This window comes from Hippocampus comes, unplaced genomic scaffold, assembly GCF_001891065.2.
Source record: "Hippocampus comes isolate QL1 unplaced genomic scaffold, H_comes_QL1_v1.1 scaffold40, whole genome shotgun sequence".
Classification (NCBI taxonomy): Eukaryota; Metazoa; Chordata; class Actinopteri; order Syngnathiformes; family Syngnathidae; genus Hippocampus; species Hippocampus comes.
In genome coordinates this window covers 805,665-833,616 of record NW_017842058.1, presented here as the reverse complement: position 1 = coordinate 833,616, position 27,952 = coordinate 805,665, and the positions used below count along the sequence as shown (strand labels likewise).

At 40.6% G+C, this 27,952-nt stretch overlaps 1 protein-coding gene across 5 annotated transcripts in view; it reads left to right on the top strand.

Moving 5' to 3' along the window:
• The window catches only part of arhgap9 (Rho GTPase activating protein 9), a 43,301-nt gene extending 17,113 nt beyond the window's left edge, over positions 1-26,188 (top strand). The window contains exons 4-23 of one of the 5 annotated variants that reach the window (XM_019861060.1): positions 75-131; positions 207-442; positions 2,355-2,612; positions 2,913-3,002; positions 7,754-7,819; positions 10,000-10,146; positions 10,237-10,335; positions 11,255-11,316; positions 11,505-11,592; positions 12,711-12,806; positions 12,977-13,075; positions 13,229-13,334; positions 15,296-15,415; positions 15,955-16,053; positions 16,607-16,684; positions 18,191-18,244; positions 18,948-19,082; positions 19,872-19,977; positions 24,262-24,435; positions 24,619-26,188. In XM_019861060.1, the coding sequence (XP_019716619.1) occupies positions 75-131; positions 207-442; positions 2,355-2,612; positions 2,913-3,002; positions 7,754-7,819; positions 10,000-10,146; positions 10,237-10,335; positions 11,255-11,316; positions 11,505-11,592; positions 12,711-12,806; positions 12,977-13,075; positions 13,229-13,334; positions 15,296-15,415; positions 15,955-16,053; positions 16,607-16,684; positions 18,191-18,244; positions 18,948-19,082; positions 19,872-19,977; positions 24,262-24,435; positions 24,619-24,649 (2,201 nt within the window). In that variant the 3' untranslated portion in view covers positions 24,650-26,188. Of the gene's footprint in view, positions 1-74; positions 443-2,354; positions 2,613-2,912; positions 3,003-7,753; positions 7,820-9,999; positions 10,147-10,236; positions 10,336-11,254; positions 11,317-11,504; positions 11,593-12,710; positions 12,807-12,976; positions 13,076-13,228; positions 13,335-15,295; positions 15,416-15,954; positions 16,054-16,606; positions 16,685-18,190; positions 18,245-18,947; positions 19,096-19,871; positions 19,978-24,261; positions 24,436-24,618 lie in introns of those variants that run through there. The other 4 variants (XM_019861057.1, XM_019861058.1, XM_019861059.1 and 1 more) reach the window with 4 other exon arrangements.
• The last annotated feature ends 1,764 nt before the right edge of the window (positions 26,189-27,952 follow it).

Below are 27,952 nucleotides of genomic sequence, written 5' to 3'. Positions count from 1 at the left end.
AAAACACAGTGCGAGTGTTTTTTTTTTCTTCCTTATAAGACAACCATTGTTGCTCTTAAATGTTCATATCACAGCGAGTAAACCCATCTACCGCTCCATGGAGAACCTCAGCTCCAACAGTGCCTTCAGAGGTCTTGACACCGATGGCAACTTGGGTGGCGTCCGTTTCTCCACCTTCGCGTTCAACTCTTCTGCCTCCCCGCCAGGCCACCTTGTGGTCCCCGGGGATGCACCCGCCTCACAAATGGCGGCATGCAACGGTAGGGTGGTCCCCATGATCACTCGCAGCCAGAGCCAGTGCAACCTGACGGACAATGTGGTGGAGAACCCTTATGACGAGGTGGGCGGGAGCTTCAGCAGACCGGTCAACTACACCCTCCCGAAGAAGTCCTGTAGCCAGTGGGACATGCTGGGATCTTCCGGCAAGAACAACCACTTGCAGGTAGGGATGTGAGCGTGTCGGGGGGAGGAAAAGACAATGCGCACACCGTGATTGGAGTGAATTCTTTTGTGTAGCATCGTAATCAGATTCAATGATCTTGTCATAGGAGTTAAACTTATTGTCTCATGATTGGAGTTTTATCAAGACATTGTAATTAGAGTGAATCATAACATGTTGTGCTTTCTGTATTTCGTGTGAATGGTTTCATGTCTGACTGAATTTGGAGTGAATTGAATTGCGTCATAATTCGAGGGAATCGCATTGCGTCATCATTGGAGTGAGTCATATTCTGGTGTGACTGCGATTACGTTGCATCGAAGTAAGAGTGAAAGGTACCGTAACATAGTTGGAGTGATTTGTTTCTTATTGTAATTAGTGTAAATGAGGTCTTATTGCAATTGGAGCTAATCTCATCACATCGTATATTCATACCTCATGATGACTGGAGTGAATGGTGTCTCATTACAACATAGTTGAAGTGAATAATATCTTATCGCAATTGTAGTGTCATCTTTCGAGATAATTTTTCCCAAAGAATTTACTTGGCTTGGGAATGGTACAACTTTGAGGACATTTGAATGTCCAAATTCTCTTCTCTGTCTTATCTCTGAATCCATCACCAATAAAATAGTGCGTACCGGTACTTGAATCGACTTATGTCACATTTTGATTCACCGCAACTGTTCTGAAACAGCTGCTAGTCTTTCATCCTAAAAGTAATATTGCTCGATTAATAGTCTGGTACACAGCAAAAGGTTGAAAGTCTGTTTCTTCTTCACCATCCAGTGTGACATTCATTAGCTATGGCAGCTAAGGGTGCGTTTCATTCACCGTGTGCGCCTTTAATAATCCCCACAGAGAATCAATCATGTCAGTAATGACGTCAGGGCATCCCAGAATTACATCGAGTCCATGCAAGTCATTTATTCTCTCTCTCTCTCTCTCTCTCTCTCTCTCTCTCTCTCTCTCTCTCTCTCTCTCTCTCTCTCTCTCTCTCTCCATCTCCCTTTCAACTGAACTCATTGTGCGCTTAATCCCAGTAAGCAGGACATGCTGCTCTTTATCCCTTGAAATTTCTCTCACAAATACAGTTTGTTAGAGCGGAGGAGAGAATTTACACACTTTGCAAAGGTTGTTTTTTTTTTGCAATACCGCAAATAGTTTCCAACATATGAAGCTGTTTTTAAAGGACTTTCATTACATTTGCACGCTGAAACGGCAACCATCATGAAACTTTTAACTGTACGGGCAATGTTTTAAAGAACATTTCAATATTATTAACAGTAAGACAAGTAAAGTAATAGTCATTCCATTTCCTGTTCTGTGGTTATCATGACACTTTCACCATCACGCTTGTCCTCTTTGCCATGAGTGGAATCCTTCTTTTCTGGTGTCACAAAAAGCAAAACAATCTAAAGAAAAAAACAAAACACATTTAATTTGGTTGATTTCGATTCTTCGGTGGTCTTGTTTTCAGAATGTGGGGGGTATCCAAGGTACCTGGAAAAAGCCCATTCTACCACAGGTTGAACTGTGCAAAAATCCACATCGGAAGTCAGAACCCGAGATTGTAACCCAAAACCTCTTGACTGTAAAGCAGTTGTGCTGTGAGGTTGACATACAAACCGCAACGTGCAATGTCTGATTTCATAAAAAAAGATCTTCATTTCATGACCTTCCAGTAACCTCTTGTCTTAATCCGCAGTGACGTTTTATTGCACTGCTTGTTGGATTTATTTGCTCTGCCCTTCAATCTTCACAGTTTCGCATGAAAGTCACAGGATCAATACATGCCGCGTTTACATTTTGATATGTACTACACATCTGTATGCCTGCGTAAATCATTTAACTTGTGCGAGATCTCAGCACATTTAAAAACCATTTATCGTTACGCCTCTTTTTCTTTCTCCAGGTTCCGACAGAGTCCTATTTGTCCCAGCTGTCCTGGCAGGACTCACCGCTCTACCTTCAACCGCAAGTAGACAGGCGTCCTTCGCGGATGGAGCCCCCCAGTCCGAGCCCCGGCCAGCAGCCTCTGCAGGTCATGGACCTGTGGGAGCAGTATGTGGACCCATCTTCTCTGAGAAGCTACTATGTCAACAGCATCACCAAGGAGAGATCCTGGAAGCCTCCTCGGAGAGCCCGTGGAGGCACCGGCAACAACAAGCAGGTTTGCCGTTCATTCTCAACATGTGTGTCATGACAAGTCTTCTCCAGATTAAGATCTTTATCCATTGACATCTCCCTAAAGGGATGTTAGGAAGGTCAGAGTTTAAAGATGAAAGAGTCGTCTCATTTCTATGCTCACTTAGTCCGTCAAAATCAGCACGAGTGAGATTATTTTGAGCCAAAGAACAACACGTAGCGAGGTGTGTGTTTAAAGAAAATCCAGTTAATCCAAGTTTTAAAGAAAAAATATTGAACTGTGCGTTCTTTCCTCATTTTCACCCACTGTCGTTTCCCCTTGCAGGTCCCTCCAGCAAAAAACAAAATATTACCAAGCGAAACAAGCCAGCTGACACTGCCACTTCCTGCAACCGCCAATGGTACATTGCACAGGGTAAGCTTCCTGCAAGCGTCCCATTGTGAATGGATTGTTTAACAACATGGACATGAATGACGTGGGTAGTGTCATGTTGTCATGAAAACCTGCCAGGTGGGTGTAGAATTTAAAAACAAATGCACCTTAAGAGTATGTGTACATGCGACAATGACTTTCCTCCCCCTCCTCCCTGACATACAAAAGTTGCGATTTCATTTGATCATAGTTCTTCTCACCAGGATGCAGGAAGAGGGCGCCAAAACTCAGTCAAATAGAAAATATATTCCCATTACACAGGCCAAAAGTAGGAATATGTTTCTATGAGACAGAAATTGAGACTTGGTTTTGATGCAATTGCTTCTTTTCTCTTTCGATTTCTGTGGTAGTGGCCTTTGTGGCATTTTAGGGCCTTTTCAGGAAGAGCCAAATAGCGAATAGGTGAGTTTTTCTTGGAATAACAGGTCCCAAAATGAGTTAGTGAATCGGTGAATATGTGAGGCGCAAAGTAAGGAATACGCAGGGATGCACTGTACATAGAGCAGTCTGCACACTCTAGTTTAAACGCCAGATTTTTTTGATGTAAAAAAAAAAAAAAATGAGACCAAGATATATCGTATTAAAAAAATAATTCTACCCATAATGTGGTCTATAACCTGTATAATTCACTTGAAATAACAAATACATCTCTCCGAAAGTGGGAGGTGAGTGGTAATCACATTACAGCACCCCAAAGTCTCGCCGGCCTCACATACAGGCAAAGTTTTCAAAGTGACTCATTTTTTGTGGAATCCTGTAAAAATATGATGCGGACATATAAGCTACTTTGTAATAAATATTTGATGTCAGTTTAGGGCACCCAAAGGGATCGCAGATGCCCTGCTTGTGTGCAGCTACATTATCTTGGAGTTGTTTATTTTGACTTCCCCTCTCAAAAAGATTTCTTTTGTTTCAGTTGGGTGGTATAAATTGTAGGCTATGTTAATGCTGGGAAAGGGTTTGAAATGATTTATCTTGGTCTCAGTTTTTTTTATTGCAATAACGTGGCATTTCAACAAGGCTGTGTTTTCATTATATGTTATTTCGATACTTTACTGTGTTTATTTTCTCATGCAAGAATTCCTCTCAATTACTTTTACTGGTGTAATGGTCCACAGTGTGCTCATTGGCTTGTTCGGAATGTTGCAACAATGTTTTAATTAGGCTCCCTCACAATAATCATGAGTTATTAACGACATTAGCATAATTCATACGCCAGTGTGTGCTTAGACAAATAGCCGGGTCTCTACATGCCTAGAATGAAAGCAAGAGTGAGATAAAGTATGAACATTAGCAAGCCTCCAAAGTAATTTTCAGGCTCATGCAGAGTGCACAGAGGCTCCGGACGAGCACTACACACCGGATTAAGAGCCCGGCTAAATTAAAAAGTAGGATTACATCTCTGTAGTTGCCCCATCATTGCTGACTGACTCTAACTGCCCCATGACGCATTGCCGGTTAATCCCCCACACCCCCCGCAGGGAATGACGAGGTAATGCCTCTTTGAGCAGATGCGGACCAGCAGAAGCCATTAGATAGACCCCGTGGGTATTTTGAAAACCAAAATATTGCTACATCTAAATCACTCATCTCGCTTGGACCTCCTCCTGACCCCCGCAGATGTCATTCACCACTTTCAATAGCTTTTAAACACTAGGCCGACACACAATGTCGCGTTTTGGGGTTGATTTTGCATCATTTACATCGGCTGAAATGTTAAATGCCAGACCAGCGTTTTTTTTCTCTATGCCGAATCATCCTAGGTCTGATTCTCATTGTCTTGAATGAGCGTTTCGCATTTTCTCTTTGCATCATCCTTGCGTCAGTATTGTATCAATGAGTATAAAGCTCATCAAAAATACATTCTATGAGAAAAAAATTTTCATCAAAGGGGTGATTCCCCTGTCAAGGTTGTGCAACGTGCATTGACCCATATATGGCGCTTTATATTGTGGAAATGCGCCAACCACGTAGGAGCTCAGCCAAATGCAGTGTACTGTCACATGACTTTCTGATATTTCATAGTCCGAATGTTTTTTTTGTAACATCATGAAGGTGAGCACTCTACTGAATTAATATATTGTATGTAATGTACTGTTGGTCTATTCCTACACATGCATATGCCCATTTTACTGCGTATTGTTTGCTCTATTGTACCTTAGTAGCTTGAATTAAGTGGCTCATTTTTTTTTTTTTTCTTGGTCACATTTTTGATGTCATATTACCAACAGCATTGACTTTTTCTTTAAAATTATACAAATAGGGCTCCATAATGTCAAGGTACAAATTCATAAAAGAAGTTATTTGTCCACGTTGGTTTGGTTGGAACATTCCAAAGAATTTTGAGTAATGCTGAGCCAAATTGCATTTATTGGACAGTTTTCCGTCTTACTTTTTCTCCCCCTTGACAAACAGGTTCTAATTTCTGTCATTAATGCTTTCGAAAGGGCCTTCTCACGGTGAGAAGTATTGCATCATCGTGCCATCAAAATGGTGAAATAGTGGTCGCCACCACGAAGCTTGTGTAGTTGTAGCCGCAGTGAAGTAAAAACACTTTGGTTCCATAATTGCAAAGCTTCTTTGTGTAGTAGATACCGATTGCCGAGTGCCAAAATAGTGAAAACTCACTTTCTGAATGTCACGTTTAATCTTTACAATAAAATGCAAGCAGATGGTTGAAGGTAAATGATCCACTGAGAACTGGAGGGGCGAACAAATTTTTGCCATTTTGCAGGAGAGTGATGAGAGAGAGCACTGATGAATCAGGAAAAATACTGAGTCAAAACTGAAACTAGACCATGATTTTAATATAGTATTAAATCTGAAAGATATGCCGAAACTTGAAAATCAATACGTTCGCTCACTATGTTTGTTTGCGTCTCATATGGAACTTGAGGGAGGTCTCCTGCCATGTTTGTGTTATTATACTAATTAAAAAATATCAAGTTCCGCACAGGTCAATACTTGGCACCGTGCAAGCCGTTGGGCTGGGGTTGCCGTGGCGATGTCACTGGCATCACAGCAAAAGAGTTGAGTGTGCACCTTCCTGCTTGTGCCGCTGTACGTGCTGATAAAAGCAGCTTCCCCCTACAATGGGGAAGTACACCAGCCCAGCAAGGAAGGAGAGACGAAACACTTTGTCCTTTTTTGAAATGCGGCATGACAAGTATCGTCGTGACATAAGTCGACATAAAGGCCCCACAAGCGGCAAACTCGATGAGAATTTGGGTTTTAAATGCTCGTAGGTGATGAATACGTTCGCAGTAAGTCTTTTTACACTTTAAGATATCATTGGAACTAAAAGCAGTGAATTATTTCGACTCTTTGGCCGTGATGTCGCTGATGGTGTAGTGGTGCACTCGCCTGGCTTGTGTACAGGCAGCGTGGGATCAATTCCCACTCAGTGACGGTCTGGATGTGGTTGTGAATGGTTGTTTGTCTCTATATGTGCCCTGAGATTGGCTGGCGACCAGTTCAGGGTGTAGTCTGCCTTTCGCCTGAAATCAGCTGAAATCAGCTCCAGCAACTCTCTTCGCGACCCTTTTCAAGATAAGCGGTGTTGAAAATGGATGGATGGATGTTTCTCTGTGTTCTGAGCCTTTCAGTGGGCCTAACAGTGTGCACGTGTGTGTGTGTGTGTGTGTGTGTGTGTGTGTGTGTGTGTGTGTGTGTGTGTGTGTGTGTGTGTTGTTGGTTATTATGCAAATTAGTTGGTCACAGAGAGATTTTCAGAGATAGGTAGCAGAAGACTAATCGGGTTGTTTAATTTTTTTATTAACTGTTGGGCAGGCACCCCACTCTTTGTATACAAGCAATTAAAAAGTCAGTTTTTCATATGTCCCCTTGAAGCACTTCTGCATGTACACGAGTCCAACTAGTATGGATTTTTTTCAGAATAATGCCAGTTCCGATACTTGGCAGAAGAAAATTCACATAACCGATTAATTTCATCCATGCATCCATCCATTTTCGAATTCACTCATCCTCACACGGGTCGCGGGCATGCAGGAGCCTATGCCAGCTGTCTTCGGGCAGTTGCCGGCGTACACCCTGAACTGGTTGCCAGCCAATCGCAGGGCACACATAGACAAACAACCATCCACACTCACACCTGAGGACAATTTATAGTGTTCCATAAACCTGCCACGCATGTTTTTGGAATGTGGTAGGAAACGGGAGTACCTAGACAAAACCCACGCAGGCACGGGGAGAACATGCAGACTCCACATAAGAACGACAGAGTCGAACCCTGCAGCTCTGCACTGTGAGGCCGACGTGCCAACCAATCGACCACCGTGCAGTCATCTATTCATTTAAAATATATAATCAATAAAATATCTTCTTTTTTGGCCCCTTAAACACGTACAACAATAAAGATATGAACTAAAGGCAGAACATATGACTGCATGGCGATACTTTTGTCCTCGAGTATTTCTTTAACTTTACAATAGCGAGAAAAAGCTGCAAAAAAACCTGAGCCTTTTTTTTTTTTTTTTTATGGGGGAATGTTTGAATGGATTGATCGTTTACTTATGGTGTAATATGTTAATGTTTAAAAAACGTGTCGGCCATAATTGGACGACGTTTGCTGATTTTTTTTTCTTTTTCCCCTTATGTCAGTTGGTCAGCTGGTTAATCAGTCGAGCCCAAGTATTTCCCCAGTTTGAGTCATAACATTTTTTTTGTGTTGTTTTTTTTTTTTTCATTGCATCTAATAATGAAACTTCCTGTAGCTCTCACCTGATTTCCTGTTTGGAAGCCACCAGAGGAACACAGACGGCAGCTGGTGGATGAAACAGGTGAAAGTCTTGTCTTTCTCCAAACTTTCATAGGTAAAATGGGAACTTTATGAGTCTCACCTTGAATTTCACCTTGCACATTAAAGAATAGATGACACTTTGTACCAGCTTGTGAGATGTTCTTGCTGCACAGCGGGAGAAAAAGCGGCTCCTCCGACTTTTGAAATTGTCACTGCACGAAAAGGTTCTTTACTTCCTATTATGACTGCAGCACAAACAAGAGCAGGGATCCTTTTTTATCCACAGTAGGGGTGGTCGATTGAATCACTTTTTACCGGTTAAGTTGAGTTCATATTTTAAAGTGTGTCCCTGCTGATGTGCACTGCGTACACTAACAACATAGCGACAAACAGAGAGAAGCTAGTTGACCGAAGCACTGTCAGTGGTTCCATTTTAGCAATTTGTTGGCAACTCCTTCAGCCACGATTGATCCAAAAAGCTACGAGTGACTTCAGTGACGAAGGAACAGAAATGAGCCGAATCATTTTGACATTGTTTTGCATATGACAAGAAAGGAGCTCGGTGCAAGGCAACCTCTGAGTCAGTTGCACTCAACATTTCCAAAGAGATGATACTCATTTGTATCTTGCAAAAGCTGTGATTTTTTTTCCACATGTTGTACACTTTTGGCCCGAGGTATGCCTTTAAGTTTTTCGTTTTTTTTTTGCTGAGTTCGCCTTGAATCACCCGTACAACCTTACTTGCGAAAACACCATGATCGAATTGGCAACAGACATACATATATACACACACACACACACACACACACACACACACACACACACACACACACACACACACACACACCAGCTGAGCCATGCACATTTTTTTCATGTTTAATTGTTGGAACATTTTCAAATGTTTAAGGGCTGTGATTGCCTACACGTTTTGACAAAGGGGACATTTTTTCACATTGCCTGTAAAGATAAAATCAAATAAATATTTATTTCTATTACACTCGTCTACAGCAAATTTTAATTAGAGATCACATAATGTGACCCTAAACATGTTTTCAAAAGTTTTTCTCTAGCACGTCAAGTTTTTTTTAATATTGAATTTTCTTGTTTTTCATTTTGGCTTATAAAAATTTGCACTCCCCATAATTAAAACTTATTATCAGGAGTCTAAAAGCGAACATTGCGGAAGGAAACCGTATGGCTGTATTATACGACCCCTTTGTTGGATTAGGCGCACATACCAGATAGAGCTGCAGCGTAAAATAATCATGATGCACAAACTGTGATTTACATTCTATTTAATTATGTAATCATGCTAAATGTTTCTACACTGGGGAACACATAGTGCTTTGTGAATTGCTTGTTTCTTTTTTTTTTTTTCACCTATGCCCTACTTCTTATACCTACTCCACTGTATTTCCTTTGCGTGGCTGTGAGGAAAGAACCGAAACGGGGGGCTTTTAAGGAGACAATTCACCTCATGAAAATCAATGAGCCCTCATTATTATTAGCTTTGCAACAGACACTCTTCTCCACTGTATTCCTGCGGAATGCATTCAAGTAATGCCAGCTACACGCTTTAGTTTCCAGGAGATCAGCATTTATGCATATTAAGGTGGTGAAATAGCAACTCATGGTGTTTAAAAAAAAAAAAAAGCTGGTCTTAGTGCTACATGTTGCATCACAGTGGGGTGTGGGTGCATTTGGTTGAAAGTCTCTGTTGTAAAGGCCTCCTCTGAGTTGCTTAATCTCCCTCGCTTGAAGAGTTGCAAGTTTATGGGATGTATGGTGTGATTGTTGAGAAAAGTAGGTTACTGGATGGAGAAAGGTACTTAATTATGGCTGCCTTGGCATGGAAAGTTTCTCTTGTGCGACTGAATGCGCATGATTGTAAGTGATTGTAGCTCCTTTTTTTTTTTTTTTTTTTTGTGCTTTTGGTACGGCAACCTACAGAGAGCTTAATGTGAAAAGTGTAATGAAGTGGAAAAGCTTAAGGTCAAATTTTGAGTTGACCCGAATTTTGGTGAATGGTTTTTGACCCAAGTGTGCCCTGTTTTTGACTGGTAACCAGTCCAGCGTCTCCTCTCCCTCAAAAAAGACTCAAAATGACCCCCCCACCCCCAAAAAAAAAATTAATGGCACTTGTGGATTTTTAATATTTTCACAATACACAATAACACAAGTCTATTGGCTTTGTTTTGCACTTTGCCTGTGTTTGTGAAGAGCATGCAGCGCGCGGCATCCTCCGACACCATTAGCACGATGGCGCTCGGCACCGCCGGCCCACCGTGTCACGACTCTGCCCCCCCGCATGATGCCAAGCAACACCTCTCACACTCGCAGTCCATGATCCTGCCTGAGAATGGCAAGGTAGCCCCCGTCTCGCGAGGCCTTTTTACCCCGATGTTTTTGTATTCAAACTTGCACATCAACAAGACACCATTTCTTGCCTCCTTTCAGCTGGTCCGGCCATGCCGAGACTACTCGTGCAGCGTGACCAACATCGTCGTGGAGCCGCCGTCTCCCGAGAGCTCTCCAGACGGCGATGGGGACACTCCGGTGAGGGAAAAACCACGTCACCTTTCTACTTTCACATCAAATGTCCCGTTTATTCCTTCTCGTGCTGAAGTATATTTTTCAAGGACTTCTTTTCTTCTGCACATTAAAGGGGGAGCGGGAACTTTTGAAGTACTGTGGCTTGTCCCCACTCCCAAATGATACCTCTGTCATTGTGAACTCACTGAAAGTAAAGTTTTCCTTATATTGTACCTACAAAGTAGTCGCATTGCTGCACGTACAACTAAATACATGTAAAGAGTTCTTCCATGCTATAAATCAATTTTTATCATCCATCCATACATTTTCGATGAAATATTTGTCACTAGGGTAGCTGTAAGTCTATATGACTTTTAGGTAAGAGACACAGAGTAAATCTGAGACTGCTCGCCAGCCATTTGAAGGATACATATACACGAAGAACCATTCACACTCTCATTCAAGCCTTTGGGCAATTTAAAGTCTTCAATTTACCTGACATGCATGTTTTTGGATCATGGGAGGAACATGTGAACTCCACACTGGGAGGCCGAAGATATTTGAACGTGAAACCTCTTGACTGTGTAGCAGACATGATAAGGACTCAACTCTGCTGCCTGTATTTTGATTATTCTGAGAAAATTGCATTTATTTACCCAACAGACAATTACATTAGCCAAACACAATGCCCCCCCCCTCCTCTCTGCAGCTCTGCTTACCTTTTGGCTTTGACATGATAGTGCTTCAGTGTTTGTCTTTGAAAATAACGGATCTTTCCTCAGTCTGCCTACCAAATCCCAGGCTAAGAATCTTGTATGTGGGGATTGTATTATGCCATTTAACCGCCCTGGTTGGGCAGACACTCCAGAGACACAACTATTTGTAGCCAAGCACTTAAAAAAAAAAAAAAAAAAAAAAAAAATTTACATGTGTCCCCTTGCAGGAATTGGAGAAAGCTGGCCTCTTGAACAAGACCAAGATCGCAGAAGGAGGCCGGAAACTCAGGTGACAGTGGATTTATAGTAGTTACAGTAGTTATCATACACTAGAAACTCATAACAGTATGAGCACAAGTCTAATAAAATAAATAATAAAATGCGATCTTGCTCATTGCTTTAATATTAACTGTCACTCAAGGAAAAAAAACTGAAATGAAATATAATAATAAACAAATAAAACAACCTGTGTTGTAGAAAAAACTGGAGTCCATCGTGGGTGGTGTTGGTTGGAAACAGTTTGGTTTTCTTCAAAGATCCAAAATCACAGACACCTTGCAGCTGGGTAAGACCTTGCAAAAGACTTGGTGAATGTGCCTTGAGATATGAGTGACCAGTTTTTTTTTAGGATACAAGCTGTCATTTGGCCACTTTATTTTTTAATTGCTTTGACTTGGGAGCACAAGCTTGACATATGAGCAATGTATGGTGGCAGGGAACTCAACTCACTTGAAGGCCTCTCGCTGTTTATTGCCACTCCCAGTTGAAGTATACTGTCACACTCAACATAAAACGGAGATTCACAAATTCTGTGTTTAAAACAATCACACAGCCTTCCCCGATTAAAGTCCGCTGAGTTAAATGCTAGCAGCCAATGCAAAACGCCTGCATTTAGCCTGCATGCTAAGGGTTAGCGTCAATAGTTGTGGTTTTAGAAGCTCTTTGAACACAAATGGTGGAACAACAGACAGATAATGTCACCGTACTCACAGGCATATGCTATTTCTGCTCTCCAAAAAAATGAAAATATTACAGCATTTGACCAAGTCACTTCTAGTAGTGTTAAAAGAATTGTACTGAGTTGGTGGAACATATTACTAGCATTTCCATTCATTTCAATGGGAAAACATGATTTGAGATACAGTTCTTGAGGTGCAGCTGTACTCTTGTTCATCAACTCTAGTAAGACAACAACAGGATTTAGACACGGAAAGGAGTCGATGGTTCCATACAAACCAAACAACAAAAAAAAATATACTGTCTACAGCAAGGGTGTCAAACCCATTTTCGCCGCGGGCCACATTTTAGTTACCATTTCCATTGGAGAGCCATTATGACTGAAATCATATGAAGAAGTGAAGAATAACAGTTTATTCAACTATTGTCTAAGTTACTGTAATGAGGTGTTTGGCAACAAGAAAATGCTTACAATGTCTCTCTTATTTATTACATTTGAGAATTTGAAATTTTGGTATATATTTTAGCAAGCATCATGGAAGTTGCCATGTTTGATTTGCTTTTGCGGGCCACATAAAATGATGCCGCGGACCAGATCTGGCCCCTGTGCCTTGACTTTGACACCTGCGGTCTACAGAATATGTATTGTTAATGTTGTCATATAGAGAATATGGTCTGTTTTCATTATTATTGTATTTTTTTTTTTTTTTTTTTAAACGACTTAAGAAACCAGGAAACAGTCGCCCAGAAAGCAGCGTTGACCTACGAGGGGCCAAGCTACACTGGGCCAATGAGCTGTCCAGCAAGAAGAACGTTTTCAAGGTACAGTCAGCAACAAAGAGGGGGAGTGCTTATAAACACTACTGCTTCTCACACACACACACACACACACACACACACACACACACACACACACACACACACACACACACACACGCACACGCACACACAAACACAGTACTACATTGTGTTTCCAAACATATGTGTTCCAGCTGAGGACAGTGACGGGTAACGAATTTCTGCTGCAGTCAGAGACAGACTCTCTGATCAAGGAATGGTACCACACCATCCAGAACGTCATTGACAGGCTGGTGAGGGACAGGAAAACACATCCTCTTAAGTCCACTTGACTGCTTTTGGACCATTTTCAAAGTGGCAAGCCAATCGCGGGAAATACATGCCGTCTGGTAATTGTAAATCTTTTCGAATGTGTTTTGTTGGTAATGCTATCCTGGTTCTCCCAGGACCGTGAAAACCCGCTAGACAATGTCCTGCTGTACTCCCTGAGGAGGGCGGGCAGCGTGGAGATGCTGGACCACAGTGGTGACGAGGACGACAGGCGATCGTCTCGTAAGTGCCGCCGCTTGCCTTTATTTGGGTGTCTGCCAGCCGCTTCTTCACCCTGCCTTCACCTCCTCCGTCCATTTGATCATAGTCTTCTAAATACAGTACAATTGCATTCTTGTACTTATGTCGAATCTTTATGTATCTTTGCTTGATATTTCTGGCACTTTCACTTGTACTCCACTACTTTCCTAAATAAAATGTATATTTTTGCTCCAGTACATTTCCCCAAACCATCTTCATCACAATGGTGTGAAAGAGTCTTCCTAAAGTAGTAAGTGCCTCTTATGCCCACCTTAAACAACAAAAATATTGGCATACAAAATCCCCTCGTCCAACCTGAAGAAACACATCAAGTGATACTGTATGTCAAATCATTTCCTCTTTGAAATGCCATTATTTCATTCCATTAAAAAAAAAAATCACCGACCAATTTTTCATGCTAAAATTAACACTTACACTAAAATAACAATATCATAACATCATAAAATAGAATGTAAAGACAGTTTGTGCATCATGATTTCAGGCTTCTTTGTCCTGCTCTGTCTGGTATGTGCATTTTGGCCACCAGGTGGGCAGTGTAATACATGCAGACATAATATGCATCGATTCGATTTCGCAACTAAGCTGTGTCATACGTACTTCTTCATTTTTGCTGAGGATAAAGAATATATGCCTGTAAGTATCGTTATATTGTCTATCTCCATGTGTTACTGCAATATTTGTGTTCCTACATCCATTACTTAAGGGATTTTAACACTGCAACGTCAATGTAGTTTCCTTAACTCATTAATGGCATTTCACACTATGTGTAGCTTTAAGCTAGTGTGCTTTCATAAGGCCAAGTTATGTTTTTTGGTGACATACACAACATGTAATTCTTTTTGTTGGATGTTTTACAGTAAACTTCAACTGGGAGTAGCAAAATAAAAAACATTTTTTTTAAACGAAAACAACTTCAACTTGAAGCAAGCACTGGGGCTCATATTTTGAAAAGTTGTTCTCTTTCTTCTACTTTTTGTGGAGTTTCCTGCCAACAGCCAAGTTTCGTAACTCAAACTGTTGGTTGGAGATCAAAAGCAAAAAACTGGCCGAGCCTACGGCTTGTAATCCTTAAAAACTTGTCATTCGAGTTATGAATAACTCCGGGTGCTGCTATAATTTATGTCAATCAAGTCAAGTGAAAACGTCAACGTTCTTTCCGTTATCACTGCTAACTTGCATGAGCAGCACACAATCCATAACTACACCGCTGAAGTAAAGTAAGTAAATGCAAGTAAAATACAGAACATCCGCTCACTTTTTTAAAACGTTTTTACTTTCAACACCAAAATACGCTTGTATCCCCCCTCCCCCACCTCCAATTTTTTTTCTTACTTTGACTGAACAAAAACATGAATCCAGCGCTTTTGCCTTGGTTCCAATGAGCTGAATTCACATTAGAAGATATTTTTCGATGCACACAAGACCATTTTTTTGTTCACAAATGTTTTCATCTACATCTCACTAAGCACTTGCCCTTTGCCGAGATAATCGATCCACCTCAAAGGTGTGTCATGTCAAGAAGCTGATAAAACAGCATGATAATTTGCACAGGTGTGTTTTGGTCTGCCCACAATAAAAGGCCACTCTAAAATGTGCACTTGTACTTGACTCGTGATCATCATCATCATCATCATCATCATTGCTTTCTCTCAACCTCCACGCAGGGTTCTTACACCCCGCCATCCTCTCCTCCATCCTCTCCTCCATCCAGCCCGCTTACATTTTAGCCTGGTCGCCGTGGCAGCTCATCCCGCCATCGGCCTCGTCGCACCTGCGGCGTCGCCCCGCCCTCCCGCTTTTCATCCTCACCACCATACCCTCACATCTGCTGGGGCATTCCGCGCTGACCTCCTCCTCCTCTTCCTCCTTCTTCTCCTCCTCCTGCTCCTTGTCTTCCTCCCCATCCTCTCCTCCCCTCGCAGTCCCTCGCTCAGCGTCCAACCTGGAGAACACTGAGAAGAAGAGGGTGAAAACCAGGCTGAAGAAACTCATTCTGAAGAGGCCTCCTCTGCAGGCCCTGCAGGAGAAAGGGCTTATTAAAGGTACATTATCTCATTGATTTCTTTTTGGGCAAAAAAATGTAGATCCAGATAAAAAAATAAAAAAAAATTGCCCAATGAGATGAATGTCTCTCCAAAATGCGTCAATATTTTGACTTAATAAAAACATATTCACCCTTTTATGCACCCCAACAAATAATATGAACAAATAAAACATTAAATATTTTCCTTTTTTTTTTTTTTTTTTTGATCGCGTATGTTCTAATGAGGATCAATGGTAAACTACGTAGATGATGATCTGGGACTGCTTGCCAGCCAGTCACACACAACAACCCTTCAAAATCACATTCAGGACAATTGTCTTCAAATTGAATAAAACATTGGAATGAATGTGCGTTAAAAAAAAAATCCAGTACGTTACAATTTCAAGTACAGTTCAGTTGTATTTAACTTAAGCACAAAACTTTCGTCTTTAATCTTGGAACAGTTTTTCAGATTTTGTTGAAATACAATTTACATTTCTATGAAACTTTTATGTCATGAAAGTTGTGTGCGTGCGTGCGTGTGTCGCTGCCCATCAGATCAGGTGTTCGGCTGTCGACTGGAGATGCTGTGCGAACGGGAGAAGAGCACGGTGCCTCGCTTCGTCAGGCTTTGCACCGAGACTGTTGAGAAGAGAGGTAAAATGCAGTAGCCGACCAGTCCCTCGGTCCACGAGTCTACTAAAGAGGCTTTCTCTTTATTTCTACTGTGAGATGAAATATAGATGACGTGCCTTTCTGCAGGGCAATTTTGATGACATCCTGAGACCTAGAACAGTGTCGGAGAAAATACGTATTCGGATTTTTGTCCCTTACATGCTAGGTCTAATCACCTCTGCCAAAAGATATTGTTTTCTCTTTTCTTTTTAATTGAATATGTACTGGTGTGCTCACTTTAAAGGACAATCCAGCCACTAAGAACTAGAGTAGGCTAAGTCCATTTTCGTCATTTCTAAGTGCAGAAATTAATAGAAAAGGGCAATCTTCTAATTGTCCCAATTCTTTAACTTATATTTAATGCCTCAGTGAATGACAACGACATTCAATTCGAGTGCATAATTTTGTCGACTGGTGATTTTGCATCCCATGCATTTGCTATGTTTGTAAGATTAAAACTACAAACCCTTCATGTTTCCCATGCCAGCTACAAAGAAAAGTACAATGATTTGTGCGCTGTGCTGTGTTGTGGCAGGTCTGGATACTGACGGCATCTATAGAGTTTCCGGCAACCTTGCAGTCATTCAGAAATTACGCTATTTGGTCAACCATGGTGAGAATTTCTGCTCTTGAATGATTCAATGATGTACAGACAGTCAAGTTGGGTCACATAATAATGGCCATTGTGAGCTAGTAAAATTCCAAAGTAGACATGCTACATGGTTTACTGGTGGTGTTGTTTTTTTTTTTTTTTTTTAAATGTGTCAGAATGGGGCAGTTTATTTTGAATCTATAGCTAGCTAGATAACAGACTTTTCACAGTACATCACTTCATTTCTCTTATGTAATTCTTCAGACTTAAATCCTCAGTGAACATATATTTTTCACCAAGAAATTAGATAAAATGTTGATGTTGCCTCAAGGTTATTTTTTTCAGCTGGAACTGGGGCCTTTGACAAGATGGAGGGAATTATGAACGGTTTTGAAAACGATGTCGTTGTGAGCACAAAATCTTTGGGCGTTTGCCAGAAAGCATAAAAAAAGTGAGGGAAAGCCTACTGGAACTTCTGAACTTTATTTTAGGTAAAGGTTAGTATTGCTTCCATTGAATGTCTTCAAGGGTGGTTCTTAACCTGCGTTTGATTGAACCCCAGGCGTTCGGTGAATCGGTCTCAGGGGTTCGACGGAGTCTCTGCCATGGAGGTTAAGACATACCCGACTCAACATGTCAATTCGTTTTGACACGCCCGCTTGGCCATCACTGGCTGCAGATGATCACATTACATTGCTTGTCCAGTCAGTGCTGCGGGAAATTTAGTTTGCTCAGTAGTCAACGTGTGACTGTCGCGATAGTACATCGTAAAATTAAAAAAAATAATACTTATGTCTTGAAATCTGATTTACTTTTTTTGTTTTTTTTAAGAAATGTGTTGTTTTAAGTCTTGAATTTGGGAAAAAAGTCATATTTTTGTTTTTCAAGGGTTCGGTGAATGTGCATATGAACTGGTTGGGTTCGGTACCTCCAACAAGGTTAAGAACCACTGCTTTATATTATTTTTATAATTGTTTACAGTAGCTAATAAGAGCAAATATGCTTCCTTTTCTCATAAGACTACAAAGACAGAACGTAAAACAACGTGCATTTAAATAAGGGGTTTTGCACATAAATCTTGCATATTTTAATTCATCCATCCATCCATTCCCTAATCCGTTTATCCTCACAAAGGTCTTTGGGCAGTAGGTGCGGGACACTCTGAACTGGTTGCCGGCCAATTGCAGGGCACACATAGACAAACAACCATCCGCGCTCACACTCATACCTAGGGACATTTTAGCGTGTTCCATTAACCTGCCATGCATGTTTTTGGAATGTGGGAGGAAACCAGAGTACTTGGAGAAAACCCACGCAGGCACTGGGAGAACATGCATACTTCACATAGGAAGGCCGGAGCCAGAATCGAACCCTGCACTTCTGCATTATGAGGCCAATGCGCTAACCATTCAATCACTGTGCTGCCCAATCTTGATCCTATAGTAATGATTCTTTTTGTTGTATTTTCTGATCTTATCCAATCGCGAAAGGGGGTAATCGTGCTGAGTAACTTTGTGGTTCTTACAGAGCGGGCCGTGACCACTGATGGCCGTTACATGTTCCCAGCAGAGTTGGTGCAAGGTAGACCTTAATGGATGAGGACTTTTTTTTTTCTTTCATTGCCCCGCGCCTGCTTATATGCATTTCACACACTTGCTCCAGTGTTTTTTTCTTTGTTCTGCAAGTCTTTAGTGCTTAACAAATGGATTACAGTGTTTCAGAAACAAGTGGGTTTTTTTCTTAAGATAAGATAACCTTTATTTGTCCCACACTGGTATATATATATAAAATATTACATTATATAATATAAACTTATCATATAATATCTTATCTTATAATAATAACAATTAAGACATCTTAAATCATGCTCTAATTTTACTTTGAAAACAAATAGTGCAATGCGGAAAGCATGCTGAAAATTAGAGTTCTCATTAAAGCACTTCATAATGCCGGATGTTTTTTTCTTGGCTGGTTAGGGTCTAATACATTTGTTAAGCACTGTATGTTTGTCCCTCAGGCCTCTGCTTAATTTGCGGTGAGAACATGCAAGCAGTGGGTAAAGTCTGCCATCTAGTGGAGGAAACAAAAAGTGCTCAGCTACTCTGATAAATAATCGTGTGGATATTTATCCTGTCGCCACGTACCGTCTTTTACTTTCACTCATCTTTTTTTCCCCTTGTTTCCGCAGCAGCTGCAAGCCTCAATGTTGGGCCTCATTGGTGGCCGCCGTTTGCCATCAAACTCTCCATTTGAAATTCTCACCTGTCTCTCTTGCCTGTCTCAGAGGAGAAGCTCAACTTGGACGAGAGCGAGTGGGAGGACATCCATGTCATCACGGGAGCTTTGAAACTGTTCTTCCGTGAGCTTCCCGAGCCGCTGGTGCCCTACAGCTTCTTCAGCGATGTGATGGACACTGTCAGTAAGTGGACATGGTGGGCGTGGCCATTACACTTCATCCAATCATCTTTTTATTGTATGAGTTCGATTTCACGACAGGAACTGGTTATATATCTATCTATCTATCTAGATAGATAGATAGATAGACTGTTTGAAAAACAGTGATAGACATTCAAATAAAAGTTGGTGACAAAAAACAAAAAAAATTAAATCTGAATATGTGAATTCATTGTTACCTGACTATAATTTGAAGTGATAATATCACTATTCACCACTAGATGGCACACATGGCTTAGTTGTGCTAAGCCATGTGTGCAGTAAAACAGTGCTAAAAGGGAAAGTCAAGTCAAAAATGTTCTTGACAAAAATATGTTCTATGCACACCTCTTAGTCAGATTAAAATTGCATTTGGGGAGTGAGCAGAAAAATCCACCTTCCAGTTTAGGGAGTGGCTATTTTGCCTTTCACTGCCACTTGCTGTCGAATGAAAATGTGACATCACAATGCCTTCGGGCTCAAGTAACAACCCAAGGCTCACTTGTTTTCCGGATTTGGTCAAGTGACCCCCGCAAGCTGAGCCCTTTAGGCTCTGTGATGTCATTTTCAGAAGACAAGTGGCAAAGTGGCCAACCTCCAAGATGAACAAAAAATGGGTGGCTTTTGCTGCTTTACGCCTTTTCCACGAACGCAATATTAATCAGACTAGTGGGGCCGCATAGAACATATTATTGTCAAGAAAATGTTTGCTTTGACTTCCTTTTAAAATGCAAGAGAACAGAAATGACTTATCGGTGGTGTTATGTTGTTGCAGAGGTGGTGGACTACGCGGAGAAAGTGGAGCGTCTGAAGAGCGTCGTGCACAGCATGCCTCAGCCCAACCACGACACGCTGCAATTCATCTGCCGCCACCTCAAACGGTAACAAAGAAAGATTGTGCAGACTTTTAAGTGTCTAAACTTGGTACGGGAATACTAACACAGAGCGGAAACGAACATGTTTCATTGTTTCATTGTTTTTGCTCTATTTTAAAAGACAGACAATAGAAGTCGGTGCCTTTGTTTTGAATGATTACATTCACAATTCCTGCACATTTTTCGATGTAAAACTATTCTATGTATTGTTTTGTATCCAGTATTTGTGAGCCGATTCTGTCTCACCTGGTCTTTCACCTACATTAAATCTAAAAAAAAAACGAATAATAAATCAATTTTGGTCAAGATGTAGAACCAATAACTATGTAAATAAATGAAAAATTCAAAAACATCAGTCCAGCCAAATTTGAAAAATGGCGAAAATGTTTGAATAAAATGTAAATTAATTGCTACAAATGTATAAATAACAAAACATTTAAGTAAGGCAAGGCAGATTTATTTATGTAGTGCGTGTCATACACAAGTATCCTCAATGTGCTTCACAATTAAAAAAATACATTAAAAAACATCAGAAGTTAACACATATAAAAGCAAAGTAAAAAAATAACAAGTAGCTTACTAAAATTACTGGGAAAAAAAACATAAAGCTCAAGGACAAGATTTTGGAAAAAATTGCCTTTACAAATTGCTTTAAAAGCTCTCCTCTACCCTGGATTGAAGAGCATTTACTCGAGGGGCCGACTTCGCCTCTGTTGGCATCTTAACATTTTATGTGCAGCAAAACAGCTAAATTCTGCTTCACCATGTTTGCTTTGAAGTCTGCGCTCCACTAATTGACACGAGTCTGCAAACCTCTGAGCTCTCTTGGCTTCATATTCAATTAGCATTTTTTTAATGTCATTCAGTGATTTATACCCCACTAAGATGAAATTTTTAAATCTCTTGTACAGCTGACTGGGAGCCACGAAAGCCTTTCGGACGAAACTAATAGATATGTAATAAAATAAATAAATTGGGGAAATAATGTACATTCATAAATAAAATTTTCCATACTAAGCAAAATATGGCTAATTAAAAAAAATCAATACAACTTTAAAATCAGTCCATATGTAAGTCAGTCACTCAATACAAACATGTCAATGATATAGACAATATTTGAATAAGTAACTAAAAAGAATAAATGAGGGCAAAAAAAAAACGTAAGTGATAATTTATCAATAACTGAGTACAACTAACTATATAGTTTGGATTGGCAAAAATCTAAAATCTAAAATAATGAGGCAGCATGGTGATCGACTTGTTAGTACGCTGGCCTCACAGTGCAGAGGTGTAGGGTTCGAGTCCGGCTGTGGCCTTCCTGTGTGGAGTTTCCATGCTCTCCCCATGCCTGTGTGGGTTTTCTCCGGGTACTCCGGTTTCCTCCCACATTCCAAAAACATGTATGGCCGGTTAACGGAACGCTCTAAATTGTCCCGAGGTGTGAGTGTGAGCACAGATGGTTGTTCGTCTATGTGTGTGCCCTGTGATGGGCTGGCAACCAGTTCAGGGTGTCCCCCGCAGACTGCCCGAAGACAGCTGGGATACGCTCCAGTACGCGACCCTTGTGAGGAGAAGCCGATTAGAAAATGGATGGCTGGATGGATGGATGGATGAACTTCATGATTTGACTGGAATGTAGCCACTAGAGGGCACAGTTCTCCTCATGTCACTTTTGCGTGTGTGAGCTGAGTTTGTTTTTTTGCAATGTGTGTGGGTGTGTGCGCACGCTTATGTCAAGCATCCAGTAGGGTTGTGTGAGGATCCCCCCTTTTTTTTTTAACATTGCACAAAATGTGTGTGTTTGTCAGTACTGCACTGTACTCCTATCTGACGGGCGGAATGTTGGGTGGGTGGGCTCCGTCCTTTTATCAGCCTCTCGCCGACCTATCCTTGCGTTCCCTTTCTACTCCCGGAGAGGGAAGGTCCCATGGGAGCCTTGCGGTTCGTCTCCTGGAAGGCGCACCGCCGCCGCCACCACCGCTGCTCCCTCGCTCCCCCCTCCTCCTCCTCCCCTCCTCCGTGTCCCTCCATCCCTCCCCTCTCTGTTTCATGTGGAAGTTTTGAGCAATTGCTGGCCGCTCCTGCGGCTCGGTGGGAACGGCATTTTTAGAAGAATGCTTCGTGCGGTGGCCTCGACTCATTCCTGAGTCCCCGTACACACGCAAACTGGAACATAGCGCGCTGGAGTTCGCACACTATCATAGGTGGAAGCAGACGGATTTAGACACGTATGTGTGGACATCTGGGTTGTAAAATGGCACTTAGATGAACATGCCACGCAAAGGCAACACGTCAGCCGTCTTTTAGTTATTCCCATGTTTGACTTTATTTCAACAATTTAGACATCCGGATTGTGAAAGGTACACAAACACCACTCGAATTTCGTTGGAAGTCATCCAAAAAGTCAACAACTTTTTCACATTTGAATATTTTTAGGCAATTACTGTACAACACCTGACTTGAAAAAGGCTTAAAACATGAAAGTGGAACTTGGACCTAAGTAGGAAATGGTGCACAAAGTGAAGCATGCTTTAATTAATTTATTTATGTATGCTTGCATGCGTCTGTGTGTGTGTGTGTGTGTGTGTGTGGACATCGGGGTTGTAAACGGCACTTATGTATTAACCACTCATCGGCAAACACATAAGCAGTATGTCATACAAATTCATGCAAAAAAGATTTTGGCATCAGCCTTATAAATGGCATTGTGCATATGACTCAAAGTACGTCAATTTAGAAGAAAATCATAACCAAGCCCCCCCCCTCCCAAAAAAACCAAAATAAAAACAAAAACACAGTTTTAGTCCTTTTTGACTGTTTTTTTTTAGATAATTTTAGCCACACCACCAAAAATGAATACAAAATCTTATAAAAAAAAAAAAAAAAAAGTTGTTCATATGTAACTATTTTTCATCAATATATTTTGGAATAGGCGAGAGCATTAGGAACTCAAATATAGTGAATATAGTTTTAAATGGTACAATCAGCAATAAGGCAATTTAATGCATATGCATTTGACCATTTTTAGACAGTTGAGACACCTGGCTGGTAAAAGGGAGTAACATGGACATGGCACTCTAATTTGCTAATACATCATACAAAAGGGGGGAGAATTCATTTGTAAACATTTAACTGTTTTGTGTGTGTGTGTGTGTGTGTGTGTGTGTGTGTGTGTGTGTGTGTGTATAAATAGTTTGTAAAAGTTATTAGCATGACCCTAGCACTCAGACATTTCAGCAGAATTAAGTAGGAAATTGTACAAAAAAATTAAGTGCTGTTTTGTTCATATCTCTTGGAAACGTTGACATTTTGACTGACTTGCTTGGAAATTGCAGCAACATGGTAGCCGATAAGATTTTAGGAGGAAATAAATGATACACAAACAAAGTGAAGAAGTGCTCATTTTGTTCACATTTAATGTATTTTAGGAGATTTAATTCTGTATGTGTGGACATCACAATTGTGATGTCCAGAATTTAGTTGAAAATCATACAAAATTTGAATGCTCTAATCTTCATATTGTATCTGACTTCCGAGCACTATTTAGTTGACATATATTTCAAGATTTCTGGTCAGTCAAGGTTTTAAAAGGCAGAAAGATGGCACTCCAATTTAGTCGGAAATCATTAAAAAAAAGTGAAGCACAATTTTGTAAATATTTCAATTTTAGGTGATTTAGTCTCATGTGACTGTGGGCTGTAAAGTTTACTAGCACGAACATGGCACTCAACATGTCAGCAATTTTTTGGGGGAATTGTGTAAAAAGCGTTGTCATGACTGAATTCATATTTGGCTCATTTTTGACAATTGAGACACCTTGCTTTTAAAAGGCGTGTGAAAATGATACTTGCATTCACTGTCGTGTGTTGAGTAGGAAATCATGCAAAATGAAATGTATATTTTGCTCATTTATTCTACTCAAAAACAACATGTCAGGAGAATTTGGTGGGAAATGACACACACGTTGTGCAACTTTGTGATACAAATAGTAGAGTAGTGTCTTGTTCATATTGTACCATTTTTAGATGATTTAATGGATGTGTTTGAACTGTCAAGATATTGTAAACATGGCAATAAAAAAGCACATTAGTGGGGAATCATAAAAAGTCTCTATTTTAGTCGAATTTGACTACATAAAAAAATGTTGAAATGAAAAATGAACTAATAAAGTATTTGCAAATGTTGCATTTTTTTTTAAAGATAACTACAGTAAGACAATAAATTTAACAATTCATCAAACCGATGAAACCAATTCTAATAACTGCTAACTCTTTTGTGTATGTCCCGCAGCGTTTTAGAGCACTCAGACGCCAACCGTATGACAACGCAGAACATCGGCATCGTCTTCGGGCCCACGCTGCTGCGGCCCGAGTGCGACAACGGCAACATGGCGGTGAACATGGTTTTCCAGAACCAGGCGGTGGAGCTCATCCTCAACGAGTTCGAGCACGTCTTCGGCAGGAGGTCCGCCGCCGCCTCCCCGTGATCCTCCCTCCCGAGTGGCGTACCAGTGGCGTTCTCGATCTCTCCTCCCACATTCACAAAGATAACGCGGGCGAGACATGTGGCCGCCATATAAAATGTTAGAAGCTATAGTCGAACAAGCCCGTTTTTAGCTGCCATACTTTTTTTGCCTTTTGACTGCAGATGTGGAGCCCAGCTGTCAATTCTCCCTTGATATTCTCCTCGAGTGAAGCCAAGCCAGTGATAAATAGTCCCCAGACCCCCACCCAGACCACCTTCCTGTTCCTCTCTTCATGCCACAAAAAGAAGCCAGGACAGAACCGTCCCACTGTGAAACACATGCGCCCGACACCTCCATGCATGCGTGTGGCTCTCTGGTAGGGACAGTGGAACCTCCAAAGTGGAACGAACGTTCTGCTTCCAAGTTGCTCTAATTTTATTTAAATTCAACAGTTTGTTTCTCCCGTTGGAACTAATGTAATGTGGATTCATTCATTCCAGGCTTGTCAAACCTTTTAAGGATTATCTTATTATTTGTAAGTCAAGTCAGACACTGTATCATAAAAACGACCAACATTAGGATGCGGTAGCATTTTTTAAAAATTACTATTATTGTAAGCCATTGTTACATTATGTACAGTTTAAAGATTAACACTTAAATACAGCAAAATTGACTGTGCTTGAATTCAATAAAAATGTATTGTACGTACATTTAAATAAATTATCGAAATATATGTTTAAAAGATTAAATGTGAATGTATGACATGAAAGTTAAACAAACTAAACTCTAATACGCAAATTTGCTGTACTGGGGAAAAAAAAAGTTTGAAGAGACTAACATGCAGTTTGATTTCATTCAGTGATGCTTTCTCTTACCACTAGAGGGAGCCTGCATACCACTAGTGATACCCATGCCACAGTGGAGTCACGGTATGCTCAAATAAAGTGTAACTACTCACCATTTTAATAACATTGCAAGCCAATTGTTAAGCACTTACAAAAATAAATTAAAGCTAATATATTGTAAATAAATTTATTAGACATAACACACAAAGAGTCAATTGTTTTAATAAAATAGAACATTTCAAATATTGTGTAGTCATTTTGATTCAATTATTTCATTAATTGATTTGAGTCATAAAATGCAATATTTGTAAACAATTTTACATTCATTGAACAATATTGAATGTATTCATTGCAATTTAATTTATTAGAGGTTATGTAATTTATTGTAGTTAAAATAAAAGATAAGATATGAAATACATTTAAAAATTGTACCTTTTTTTTTTTTTTTTTTTAACTTCTTCCACAAAGGAACGTTAAATGTGACCTTTGAGCAAAACCAGTTTGCCCACCCCTAGTTTAGATGCTTGGAGGTTCCACGATACATGCAACCGCAGCCAACCAAGAGGGCAGAAAAAAAACGGTGGCCGACCATGTCACTATCCAGACAACAGCGTTCACTCAATGTGCCAACAGGGCCGCCGTGTTCCGTTTTGTGGATACTAAGTGTGTGTGTGTGAGTGTGTGTGAGTGTGGACCTCACAAGCTTCTCCTTCCTGTACACTGTTGAGATGGACCTTCTATTTTTATGGCCTTTGCGAGGTGTACAGCACTCATGTACCTAGTGTATGTTTCATAGCCTTTAGTGCTTGTCCACTAGTAGCTCACTTTGATCCATTTTGAAATGCGTCGTGCAATCACATGGACCTGTTTGTTACCCTCCCAATAAAAGACATTTTTGTCCAATTTAGTGAGATTGAATAGATTTGTTTTTCTTTTTAAATGTACATTTTAGGGAAACATGTTGGTCTATTGGTTAGCACGTTTGTGTCGCAGTCGGTTTTGGGTTACACTCACATACGCAAAAAAAAAAAAAAAAAAATGGATGTTAACTGTGGTTGCCAATGACTGGCAACTAGTCCGGGGTGGACCCCGCTTCTCAGAGAATAGATAACAGGACTGTGGCGGTAAAGTATATGTACAATTTATTACAAATATGCACAAACATGCAGAAAATATATAATAATAAAAATTTCACACAAAAAAAATATTACAAAAATACTGATTGTTACATATATACCGTTAAGTGTGCCCTTTGTGTGTGAAGGCATTTAAAGGCAGGGAAGACATGTCAGTCAGTTGCATAGCAGAAACTTGCTGGAAACAAGATGGTCTTTTGTGGTGTCACGTGACTTGTCTCTGAAGCATTTTGCAAAAGAGGAAGTGAAAAAAGGTGCCACGCATGACTCGGCAAAATCAACATTATGTTACATGTCAGTGATCTGTTCTCTTTTACTACAGTTTTCTTGTTGCAAAATGCAACAAAGAAATGTTTGCTATATGTGCCCTGCGATGAGTTGGCAACCAGTCCAGGGTGTACCCCAATTCTCTTGCTACAGGTCAGCTTGGATAAGCTACAGTTTAACAGTTAAACTTCAATGACAACACACATTATAGAAAATGGATGGATGGATGTGTCCTGTGATTGAATGGCAACCAGTTCAGAGTGTCACCAGCGTCCCTAATGAGAACATATGGTACAGTAGACCCCGTATACTTGACCCACATGGATTAGCGATTCTTTCTCTCTCTCTCTCTCTCTCTCTCTCTCTCTCTCTCTCTCTCTCTCTCTCTCTCTCTCTCTCTCATGTAATTATTTTTTTTCTCCATTGCATTTCAACAAAGGCGGACATTCAGTAAATACTGACGTAAGGTATGTCAATGCGTCACTGACGAACGCCCATTTTGCTGACGATAGACTGCAAACTTAAAGCAGACGCAAGTGGACCCCCCCCCCCCACATCAAGTGTACTAATAGTCACTAACCAGGTCATGTACTGATGGCCTTCTTAGTCCGTCACTGACAGACACCTATTTTGATGGCCGGCTGTGATTGACTAAGTGATTGACTAAGGAGGTAGAACCGGATGACATCCTTTCACTTTGCTACAAATCTACAATCTTTGTTTGAGTCTAATATTGTATGTAGGTGTATCCATGTGCATATAAAGCTTTATGGTTGTGGGTTTCTGTTAGAAATTATTTATATTCAAGACTGTCACGTGTGTTTGTTCGTGGGGCTGAATTGAATACGAGTAGGGTTGCTCCCATTGACTATATATGGAAACGCTTTGCGTTTCCTATACAGTGGGTGGTGGTATACAGCTGCAATCCGCCAATGAACCGGGGTGGTATACATCTGAAACCCGCCAATGAACCAAAAGAAGACGAAGAGGAGTATTTGTAGAAATTGGTTTGGAGTGCACTACCTGGAGTGGATTTTACCCTTGGCCACAATGCAGAGATAGATTGTGGTTAAGGTAAACCATTAAATTTTTTTAATGAAAACCTTTTGGCGTTTTTACTAGTTAAAACAGCTGCAGTCAGCCACCAGCGTCCTCCCGTTGACTAATAAGTGTACCGTATGTTAAATGTATTTGTTCGTAGAGCTCTTTGGGCAGGACCGTATGATGTCGATGCACTGATGGACTCCATTTCCCATTTTAATCAGGTT